The sequence below is a fragment of the Eumetopias jubatus genome, unplaced genomic scaffold, assembly GCF_037043125.1.
Source record: "Eumetopias jubatus isolate StellerSeaLion01/CBP00866 unplaced genomic scaffold, mEumJub1_p1.0 scaffold_16, whole genome shotgun sequence".
Lineage (NCBI taxonomy): Eukaryota > Metazoa > Chordata > Mammalia > Carnivora > Otariidae > Eumetopias > Eumetopias jubatus.
This window is the reverse complement of record NW_028274822.1, coordinates 56240440-56252642: the sequence shown is the minus strand read 5'-3', so window position 1 is coordinate 56252642 and position 12203 is coordinate 56240440. Positions and strand designations below refer to the sequence as shown.

The 12203-nt window shown below is 38.8% G+C and overlaps 1 protein-coding gene across 1 annotated transcript in view; it reads left to right on the top strand.

Moving 5' to 3' along the window:
• Nucleotides 1–12203, top strand: part of L3MBTL4 (L3MBTL histone methyl-lysine binding protein 4) — a 411329-nt gene that overhangs the window by 137996 nt on the left and 261130 nt on the right. Inside the window, exons 10-11 of the mRNA XM_028123942.2 lie at nucleotides 4428–4513; nucleotides 6566–6676. Of these exons, the coding sequence (XP_027979743.1) occupies nucleotides 4428–4513; nucleotides 6566–6676 (197 nt within the window). The remainder of the gene's footprint in view (nucleotides 1–4427; nucleotides 4514–6565; nucleotides 6677–12203) is intronic.

The window sequence follows — 12203 nt, the reverse complement described above, 5'->3', positions numbered from 1 at the left end:
CATGGTAAATGGTTTTCCACCCCCTCACTTTCAAAGTGGGGGTGTCTTTGGGTCTAAAATGAGTCTCTTGCAGACAGCATATTGATGGGTCTTGTTTTTTAATCCAATCTGATAGCCTGTGTCTTTGGATTGGGGCATTTAGCCCATTTACATTCAGGGTAACTATTGAAAGGTATGAATTTAGTGCCATTGTATTTCCTGTAAGGTAATGGAGGGCTGGTTTCGTGTTTGCAAATTTGTTTAGTTTTTGTTTGTCCTGGAACTTTTTATCTCTCCTTCAATTTTCAATGGGAGCCTAGTTGGATATAATATTCTTGGCTGCATATTTTTCTGTCTTAGTGCTCTGAAGATATCCTGCCCATCCTTTCTGGCCTGCCAGGTCTCTGTGGATAGGTCTGTTGCCAATCTAATATTTCTACCATTGTAGGTTGCATATCTCTTCTCCTAAGCTGCTTTCAGGATTTTCTCTTTGTCTCTGAGACTCATAAGTTTTACCATTAGATGTCAGGGTGTTGACCTATTTTTATTGATTTTGAGAGGGGTTCTCTGTGCCTCCTGGATCTTGATTCCTGTTTCCTTCCTCACATTAGGGAAGTTCTCTGCTATAATTTGCTCCAATATACCTTCTGCCCCCTCTCTCTTTCTTCTTCTTCTGGGATCCCAATTATTCTAATGTTGTTTCATCTTATCGTATCGCTTATCTCTCGAATTCTACCCTCGTGATCCTGTAGTTGTTTCTCTATTTCTCAGCCTCTTTATTTTCCATCATTTGGTCTTCTATATCGCTTTTTCTCTCTTCTGCCTCATTTATCCTAGCAGTTAGAGCCCCATTTTTTATTGCACCTCATTAATAGCCTTTTTGATTTCGACTAGGTTAGATTTTAGTTCTTCTATTTTTCCAGAAAGGGTTTCTCTAATAACTTCCACGCTTTTTTCAACCCCAGCTAGTATCTTTAAAGTCATGATTCTGAACTCTAGGTCCGACATCGTACTAATGTCAGTATTGAGTAGGTCCCTGGCTGACGGTACTATCTCTTGTTCTTTTTGCTGAGGTGATTTTTTTCATCTTGTCATTTTGTCCAGAGGAGAATAGATGAATGAGAGAACAGAATGCTAGCAGGTTAACAACGTCCTCAGGAAATATACTGTATACAAATCAGAAAAGACCTGAAACCAGGGGAAAAGAAAGGGAAAGAGAGAAAAAAGAAAGAGAAAAGAAAGGAAAAGAAAAATAAAAAAGAAAAAGATAAAAACCAAAACAGAACAATACAAAAACAGAATATGATCAAATATGATCAGTCTAATGCATAGATCAGTGCCACACACTAGATTTTGGGCGTATTTTGTTGTGTTAGAAAAAAGTGCCTGCTAAAATTTTAAAGGAAGAAAGACTTATATATGTACAAAATAAGGGTTGATATAATGAAGGGATGGAAGATGACTATAAAGATGAAAATTATAAAAGATTTTATAAAAGGAATTGATAAGAAGTTGAAAAAAGAAAGTGGAAGATTTAAAAAAAAAAGAAAATAAACGGGAGAGAATGTGATCAGGCAGTAGACTAGAACGAAGCCATACTCTAGTGATTTAGGGTATATTTTGATCTGTTAGAAGAAACTACCTCAAAATTTTAAAGAGAGAATAACTTATATATATATATATATATATATATATATACATATGCCAAAAATAAGGGTAACTACTCTGAAGGGATAAAATATGACTCTAAAAATGAAAAATAAAAAATGTTTTTTTAAAAAAAGGGATTGATAAAATGTTGGTTGAAAAAGGGAAAAAGAAAAATTAAAAAAACAGTTAAAAAATTAACTTTGAAAAACTAATGAATCATGGAAAAAAAGCCATGAATTCTATGTGTAGTATTCTCCTAGCGATGGAGTTCTCCCGTTCTCCTTGATCGGTAAACTTGGTCTTGGCTTGCTGGCTGTTCGTGCTGATCTTCTGGGGGAGGGGCCTGTTGCCGTGGTTCCCAAATATATTTGCCGGAGACAGAATTGCCCCACTCTTGTCCGTCCAGGCTAAGCAAGCTACTTGGTTTTGCTCTCAGGAGCTTTTGTTCCCTGCAAGCTTTGGGTACAGCTTTGGGGGACCAGGGTGAAAATGGTGGCCTCCCAATCTCCACCCGGAGGAGCTGAGAATTCGGGTCCCCACTCCTCAGTGTGCCCCCAGAGAAAAGCAGTCACTCCCATCTCCCTGGTCTCCGGCCGCACTCCGTGCTCACCCGGCCTGTGACTGAGTGTTTCTATCTCTGGCACCCGACCCCGTGTGGAGTCTCCAAACCCAGCAGATCCCTGCTGTGCGCTCCCGCTCCGCTCCTCCCCAGGGAGGAAGGGGAGTCTCCCGGAACCTGCCGCTTGTTGGGTCCCTGCCGCTTGTTGGGTCCCTGCTGGAGGAGCAGTGGCCCGACTGGGCCGCGGATCACAGTTTATGGCCACCCCGAGCTGAGAGCCCGCGCCTCGGCTCTGTCTCTGCAGCCAGCTTCCCCGCTCTGATACCTGGGAGCTCGGCCGCACTCAGGCACCCCTGGTCTTTCTGTGACCCCGAGGGTCCTGAGACCACACTGTCCCTCGAGGGTTCCACCCCCCGCTTAGCCACTGGAGCTACGTCCCTCAGCGGAGCCGGCTTCTAAAACTTCTGATTTTATGCTCCGCGGCTCTATCACTTGCCAGAAGCGGCCGACGGAGGCCCCCTCCCCCGCTGTCTCTCCTCCTGAATATCGCCTCGGATTCATTTCTCCACACGTCCTACCTTCCAGTAAGTGGTCTCTTCTCTGTTCATAGAGTTGTTGCTACTCTCTTCTTCGGTCTCCTGTTGAGTTCGTAGGTGTTCAGAGTGGTTTGATCCCTATTCAGCTGAATTCCTGAGACTAGATGAAATCCAGGTTTCCTACTCCTCCGCCATCTTGCTCTGCCCCAGATATTATTATTATTTTAAACAACTACAAAAATTAGCCATTTGAGATATCTCTTAAATAAATATTTGGCCAGTGACTAAATGAAGGTGACAATTATAGATTGTAATAATAATTGTTTTTGAGAAAATAAAGGTGAGAAAAATAAATATGTCCTAAAAGTTTGTCCAGGTGTCTAAAGCTGTATTCAGGGGCAACAATGGTTAAGTTCATAGTCTTTTTAAAAAATTATTTGTATTAACATATAATGTATTATTTGTTTCAGGGTTACAGGTCTGTGATTCATCAGTCTTACACAATTTACAACACTCACCGTAGTACATACCCTCCCCAATTCCATCACCAGCCACCCCTTCTTTCCCACCCCCCCACCACTCCAGCAACCCTCAGTTTGTTTCCTGAGATTAAGAGTCTCTTATGGTTTGTCTCCCTCTCTGGTTTCGTCTTGTTTCATTTTTCCCTCCCTTCCCCTATGATCCTCTGTCTTGTTTCTCAAATTCTTCATATCAGTGAGATCATATGATATTTCTCTTTCTCTGATTGACTTATTTTGCTTAGCATAATACCCTCTAGTTCCAGCCACATTGTTGCAAATGGCAAGGTTTCATTTTTTTGATGGCTGTGTAATATTTCATTGTATGTATATACCACATCTTCTTTCTCCATTCCTCTGTTGATGGACATCTAGGCTCTTTCCATAGTTTGGCTGTAAGTTCATAATACTGAATGCTTCTATTATTTAAAAAATGAAAATAAATTAATTTTCTTTATAATTCAGTTTGACAAAAACAAACCTAGGGGAAATATGAGTAAAGTAATAAGAGTAAAAGCAGCAGATGAAATAATTAGAAAAGAGAAATGAATACAGTAGAGCTGATGAATAAATCTAAGTACTTATTCCTTTAAAGTAAAAAAGAAAACAGCACAGTAATAGGTAATGTAATATAATTAGGAATAAGATAACATAAATGTAAAGAGAAACAAGAAACCCAATTAGAATTTTTTTTAAACATAGAGTGCTTTATGCCATGTTATACCAATATGAATTTTTAAATTGCAAGTATAAATGGCAAACCTGGGAAATTGTAATTACAGAGATGTAATTAAGAGAATAAAACCCTAATAGAGGCAACAGTATTGGAGGAATTAGAAAGATTACCAGTTCATTGTCTGAGGTCAGACAATGATTTTCAGTTTTTTTCAAACTTCTAAGGAGGCCTTCTGGGTGTAACCTGGCTCTGCCAAGTATGCACAACACCATTTGACCTTGGCCTTGTTGAGGGAATGAATATGATCCAATGAATGAGTGCTCTCTTGCCTTAGTGGGAATGAAAGAGCCCTCTCAGAGGTTAAAATAGACAAGTTAGGTAATGTACTGAGGTTCTTAGCATAGGGGCTATTAAATAGCATTCAGTTAACAGTAGGTCAGATGTCTTAGAGTCCCTGGGAATCAAAATGTCAATGAATAATCTTTTGATATGTATATATATATTTTCAGGTTATCCTAATCCAGAAAATTTTTCCTGGACAGAATATCTGGAAGCCACTCAAACTAATGCTGTTCCTGCCAAAGTTTTTAAAATGGTACGTTTGTATCTGAATACACTCTCACCTTTAAGCAATGTACATGTTGACTTCATTTGACAGTTTAAATTATTCTAGATTTTTCTTCTTAAAGTCAAATGTTATTTTCATAACCAATCTGCCTTGTTTTCAGTTAAAGCCACAAAGGAGGTGATTCACTTACTATTGTTCCTCTACATAAAAGTAATGATGGTTTCCCTACTTGAAAAGCCCAGTAGACCACCCTCGTGCAGTTGAAGGCACCTCATCAACCTCAGATGATGGTGGAGTCCTTCATTTCTGCTTGTATTTGTCCATCAAGTGGGAACTCTGCACTTTCACAGTCTTGGGACTGTTTGAATGTCCATGACGCCATAATAAGATAGGCGAATTGTATGTAGCCTGTGTGTGCTCCGCTTTTATCCATTTTGAGGGAAACATTGCTTTTAGCATTTGTTAGAACACCAACTTTTAAGTTCACATTTGTCCTTATACATTTATTGCAGGGTTGCACCAAGCATGAATTATTTGGTAAAAGACAGTGCATTGATAGTATAATTAGAGATATTTATGTCTAAAGCAGTTTTCAAATTGTGTGCTCTGGGCTTCCTGACTCATCTTTAATCAGAATTTTATATAGTGAGCTTCCACATATGATCTCATTTATAAAAAGTTTTCTAGGGATCACAAGGGATTTGAAACAAAATGCTATTTCATTTTTTTTAAAAAATTGATTATAGAGTAGGCTGGATTTGGAAAATAAGTGTAATCAAATTAAGAAGGCTAGAAGTCCTAGAGTGCTTGAAAGGACTTTAAGAATTGCAGAAACTCAATAAGCAGAATACCAGCTTCTTGTATTATCTTTTTCTCTTTTGCTTTCTGTCAAAGCTCATTTTACTTTTCCAAGAAGAAAATTACAAGAAAATAAAACTCTGATTTAGTTAAAAATGCAACGTCCAGGCTCTGACATGGGGTTATTATGGATTCACCTCAAACTATGTATCTTTGGCATCTGCAATATGAAACTGTTACCTTTGTTATCAAGACAGTCACCTTGGGGAGAGCAGAAAGAATTTCAAGCATCAAAGACCTAATTATAGTCTGTGTATTCCATTTAGTAGATGTAGTAATGCATTTTGGAGAAAATATGCTTCCACAAAAGCTGGAGAGAAACAAACGAGGTAACTGTTTATTACTCACATATCATGAAGGTTTTATTTTCCTATTGCCATTTCTAGACTTGAGGAATTCAATACACTTTCATTTTCAATAAGGTCAATTGAATACTTTTATGTGTAATAGCTTTCAAAGTGAAACTTTTTGCCAACCTGTGAACACTGTTGGAGTTGTCTTTTAACTTTGATTTTTGGTTTTTAAATTTCTTTGGTGCCAGTGATTTGGTAAGTCCCAGTGTATTTTTTCCCATTCAGTATTTTTTAGTGTTTTCTGAAGGTCCATCATTATAGACTCCTAGTTCCTAGCATTTTAAGAGTTGGAAGAAAGCTTAATTAATACAGTTTTTAACATGCTTATGTTACAAAAGCACAGGTTATGGCTTTAAATTACATTGTGGTATGATTTTAGAACAGTTACCTGTAATAGTCATGCAGCTTTTATCTATTTTAAAATTTAGATTTATAAAGGATTATGTTTATCCTTTCTTATTATTTAGTAAATAATTTTGTCTTCTGGGTCATAAATTCCAAAACTGGGCAGTGAGAATAGTCAACAGTTTCTTAATTTATAGAGTTAATTTCAGAAAAAAATCTAAACAAATAAATAAACTGTTAATAAATTAGAACCTTTTCTGAATCTTGTGATCATTAACAAATTTATGATTTAATCTCTTTTTAGCTATCTTGAAAATGACCAAAAAATTCTTTCTCCTCTCACAGGTTTTAATAAAACTGGATAAAATAATATGCATAAGCCTTAGGACCCTTCAACCTGAATTCCAATTGCAGGGTCTGAATGCAAAGTCAGAACAATTGCACTTTAGAAAACATGGCGTGTCTTGTCTGCTCAGTTGGGTTTTGCTGTTGGGTTTTGACTTGTGCTCTTGTGACCTTTCAGCGGACGCCCCACGGTTTTCTGCCGAGCATGAGACTTGAAGCGGTGGACAGACGGAACCCCAGGCTCATTCGCGTGGCTACGGTCATCGATGTGGATGACCAGAGGGTAAAGGTACGCGCTTCCGAGGAGTGCACTGCTGTCTTGGCGCGTCCCCGCCCCTCCCGCGAAGCTCTGATTTCTTGGCACAGTGGGAAGGAGCAAACTTCCTTGGACACCATTCCTAGTCCCAGGTCCTGGGTACAGAGATGGCCGGCTGAGGCGCACCTGACATGGGGAATCTGTAGATTAGACACAACTGATTTCAAGAGGGATTCTAACATGTTCCTGTTTGGGTTCGCTGTTTAGAGTTTATACATTTTTTCTTTTTTTTTAAGCTTCCTTTTATTGCTATTATCAGCTTTTTTTTTTTGAAATAGTCATTAAACACCTTAACAAGAACAAGTAAGTCTTGGTTTTCTACCATTCTTTGTTAGATCAAAGAAAATGAACAAAAGGTTGTTAGTCACTGTAGCTAAAACAAAAATTTAGATTTTGAAGTAAATATTTGATGAACGGATTTCTATACTGTCCTTATTGTGAAATCTATTTTTTTTTAATGCACACATCTTAAAATGGAAGCTTTTAATTTTTTTAATAGAGAGCTAAACATTGTGGTATTCGATCTACAGCATATGACAGTTCGAAATTATTTTCCACCCAAACACAGTTTATTTCATACTGATAAAAAGATTCAAGTCAAGTACTTTTAATAGGCACTATCAAGAAAGAGGCATTTAAGTTTGATATGTAGTTTGTATGATTTAAAATAAATCTTATTTGCTATATGTCAAATTTGAAAACAATTTCTGTTTCACCTAATGAAGAATAATTAGTACAGATATTTTAGTAAAATTTAGATGAGCATTTTACCATAGATTATCAAGAATTAGCAATATCTTTTATTCTTCTGACAGATGAAAACAATTATGCTGAGCACTATTCAGGACTAATACAACATGGGTATTTTCTCTCACATATCTTGTTTTTAATGTTTTATTTTATATTGAATTTTAAGCATATTGCTTAAATTCTTACCTATTTGTAACTATTGCTTACTCTTTTTTTTGTTTTCAAGCACTTTTATTTTTCTTACTTCCTATGACTATCTAGAAAAGAAAGCCCATTACCCTACAAAATAATCCCGCAACATTTCAAAATAATTTTTTCATAGCACATAATTTTATAATACAAGTTGTGTCCCTTCCTCTATGTTGCAAATACATATAAAGTATATGGTTGCTTTTCCACAAGTTTAACTAGAATCTATCTGGAGTTATTCTATATAAACAAACATCGTGAATCTAGATCAGGAGCCAGCAAACTTTTTCTGTGAAGAACAGAGGGTAGATAGCTTTAACCGTGCAGGCCGTAAGGTCTCTGCCCAACTACTCAGCTCCACTCTTGGAGCACGAAAGCAGCCATACACATTATATAAACAAATAGGCTTGGCTTTCTTCCAATAAAAATTTATTTATGGACACCAGAACTTGATTTTATATGATACTCATATGTCATGTAATATTCTTTTATTTGTTTTTAGTATTTTGATATTATGAAAACCACTCTTAACTCTGTACAAAAACAGGGGGTTGGCCAGATTTGGTCCAAGGGTATAGCCCAGATACCAAGTTTTCAAAAGATATTCTGAACCCCACTATTGCTTACTCTTACAGCACTTACTCTGGAAATGACTTCTGAACATCATAATTACTTTATAAATTCAGGGATATTTTCTTAAAGATTTTACTTATTTATTTGAGAGAGAGAGAGAGAGAGTGCGAGACAGGAAGGGAGAGGAAGAGGAAAGAATCCCAAGCAGACTCCACGCTGAGCAGTGAAGCTCCACAAGGGGCTTGATCCCACAACCCTGAGATCATGACCTGAGCTGAGAGACCCAGAGTCGGAAGCTGAACCAACTGAGCCATCCAGGCACCCCCAAATTCAGGAATATTTTGTCATTGAAAATGAGCCTCAGGTTTTTTTTCTCTGAATTCTCGCTTAACTTTCATTATAAAATTACTGCATTTATAGGAAAAATTCAATCTGAATAGTCCATCAAATCTTACTTAGAATTTTAACTGACAGTTTATTTTCTTGTGATTCATAAGATGCATACTGTGTTGGGCACCTGGGTGGCTCAGTCGTTAAGTGTCTGCCTTCGGCTCAGGTCATGATCCCAGGGTCCTGGGATCCAATCCCATGTTGGGTTCCCTGCTCAGCAGGAAGCCTGCTTCTCCCTCTCCCACTCCCCCCGCTTGTGTTCCCTCTCTTGCTGTCTCTCTCTGTCAAATAAAGGGCGCCTGGGTGGCTCAGTTGGTTAAGCGTCTGCCTTCAGCTCAGATCATGATCCTGGAGTCCTGAGATGGAGTCCCGCATCGGGCTCCCTGCTCAGCAGGGAGTCTGCTTCTCCCTCTGACCCTCCCCCCTCTCATGTGCTCTCTCTCTCTCAAATAAATAAAATCTTTAAAAGAAAAAGATACATACTGTGTTATCTGTTGAATGTATTTGCCACCTTATTTATATGATCATATTGTGTTAACACATTACCTTAAAATATTTGAGAAGCTTTAGTTCCTAAAGTGAATTTAGTGTATTTTTTATTTACCATCTCAACATTGATCCTTTTAAATCTCTGAGAATTTAGCTTATCCTTCCAAAGAAATATTTCATGTATCTTCTTATTCCTTCTCTTTCATGGTAATTGCCTTGTCCTTTACTACAGGGAAAGCGTTGAAAAGTGCTTGGTCCCCTTGACAGGATTAGAACCTTAAGTGTTCCCCCTGTGGTTGTAAGCACAATGGAAATCCTGTTAGGATTTTAGGACTAAATTAAGATGTGTTTATGCAGCTGACGCTCTCTACCCTGCGAAATGTGCTTTATAAAATGTGAAATGAATTGCTTCCCCATACCACTCAGTCTGTCAGAATGTATCAATCCTGGAATGGATATAAATGTCTTAGGGCTTGTGGCGCACTTTGCAACAAACAGCCTCTGCCCTCTTGCAACCCATTCTTGGGATGGACCCTTCTGCCATGGACCCTCTATTCCGCACCCTCCCTTAGTCAGTCCTGCAGTTGGGTACATGCTTGTCCCATGAGGTACAGGGGGAAAGATTGTGGGCTCGCAGTTTTCTGAATAGAAACAAATCATAGAGGGGCGCCTGGGTGGCTCAGTTGGTTAAGGGACTGCCTTCGGCTCAGGTCATGATCCTGGAGTCTTGGGATCAAGTCCCACATCGGACTCCCTGCTCAGCAGGGAGTCTGCTTATCCCTCTGACCCTCTTCCCTCTTGTGCTCTCTATCTCTCATTCTCTCTCTCTCAAATAAATAAATAAAATCTTAAAAAAAAAAAAGAAATCATAGAGAAGATTCAGAAGTATGGTTTCAAATTCCATTCATCAGGGTTCCAGAGGAGAAAAAGGCATTGAAAATGAGCGTCAGGTGTTTTCCTTTGAATTCTTGTTTAAGGAAGTTGAAGGCAGTGGGTGGGACTGTCTCTGCAATTGAGAATGCAGTTGACACTTCCCTGATCTCCTCGTTGTCCAGCACATTCCTCTGTTTACTAATGTGCTGACCATATTCTTCTATAGTTTTCTCTTATTATTTTTATTTTTTGTAATTTTCTCTTTTAAAGTCCATATCGTTCCAAGATTGTTTTTATCATTGACACTGGCACATAATGGGTGCTTAATGTATGTGTGAAGGAGCGAATGGCATTGCATATTGTCTGGCATCCTGTTACTTGAGTGTGTGAAATAATTGTGTTAGTCCAAAAGTACTCTTCCCTCATTCTTCATTCCTCTCCTAATTACTCTTCCATTGGAAATCCAATTCAGCCTAAGGTACTGGAAAGTGACATGGGCTGCACTGATGCGGGTTGGACTTTCAGCTCTGACTTCTTTACCTGTGTTATTAACTTGGTGGTTACTCAGTGTATTTGCACTTTCCTTTATCTGTAAAGTGACGTGGTTGGTTGTGAACTTTCAGTGAAGTAACATATGTAGCACACCCGAAAATGTGCCTGACTCTAGCCCTTCAGTGGTTGCCGCTGTTATCAGCCAGTGCTGCCTTCCTTAGTCGCCTTTATGAGAGTAATTGTCATCGGTAGGTGGGGGAGGGGCAAGCCCATGCTCCCAGGTGAGTTTGATTGGACTTTCCCTGGGAGGGCTCATGTGCACATGTGTGATTGTGCTGCATCCCCTTGTCTGACTGTTGAGAGTAGAGTCGGCCTGTTGAACCAAAAGAACAATACCAGTGTTGGTGGTAATGACGACAATAGCAGTTTGTATCAGATGACACTCTTGTAAGGGCTTCGTGTGCATTAGGATATCCTTACAGCAACCGTGGGACAGGAGGTGCGATTATTAAACTCATTTTATAGATGAGGAAGCTGAGGGATGTTAAGTAATTGGTCCAAGGTCACAAGTTAGAATGTGGGGAACTGGGTTTACACCCCAGCTTTTAAACACAGGTTTTCAACTCTAGAGCTTATAATCTTCCTACTCCTCCTCTTACGTTCTACTTGTTATCATAAATATCCCACTTCATAAGGGGAGAGCGGAGGTGGGGGGTGGGGACGGAGTTCACTCCTCACCCATCCTACTTTGTCCTTTGTGCTGGGCCCCCATCACCTGTCCTCCCAGGAGGTTCGTGTGGTAGTGCTGGCATTCCCTGGCAGAGTGCGGTAGATCCGGAAGACTAACGTTTTTCCTTTCTGCCACTCCCCAGATATGTAGTTCCTTTATGTGCTTGATTAATTCTATTTTTAAAGCAGCTTTTTTGAAATATAATTCACACACCATAAAATTCACTGGTTTCAAATATATCCCCAGAGCTGTGCAACCATTACCACTATTTAAATTTAGAACGTTGTCATCCCCCCAAAAAGAAAGTTCACACCCCCTAGCAATGACTCCTTAGTCTATACTTCCTCCCAGCCCCTGAAAATCACTAATCAACTTTCTGTCTCTATGGATTTGCCTATTCTGAACATTTCATATTAATGGAATCATGTAATATGTGATCTTTTGTACCTGGCTTCTTTCACTTAGCATAATGTTTTGAAGGTTCATCCATCTTGTAGCATGTATCAATACTTCACTATTTTTTTATTTCTGAATAGTATTCCATTATGTGGGTCTACCACATCTTTTTAATCCATTCATCATTGATAGACATTTGAGTTGTTTCCAGTTTTTGGTTATATTGAATAATGCTGCTGTGAACATCTGTGTATGTTTTTGTGTGGACATATGTTTTCATTTCTCTCGGCTATGTCTCTAGGAGTAGAATTGCTGGGTCATATGGTAACTCTGACGTAAAATGTTTCCCGTAGTGACTGCCCCATTTTACATTCTCACCAGCAGTATATGAAGGTTTTAGTCTCTCTACATCCTTACCAACATCTGTTATCATCTGTTTTTATTTATTTCTTTAATTTTAGCTAGCCTAGTGGGCGTATGTGTGTAGATACGAAAATCTGAATTATTGCAGTTGACATGTGACTGCTAATAATACGTTGGCTAAAAGGAGTGGTATCCAGTGACTTCCTAGTGGTTGTGATAGTGGAAGTAAGAGCAGTAGGTGTGATGTCAGGCTAA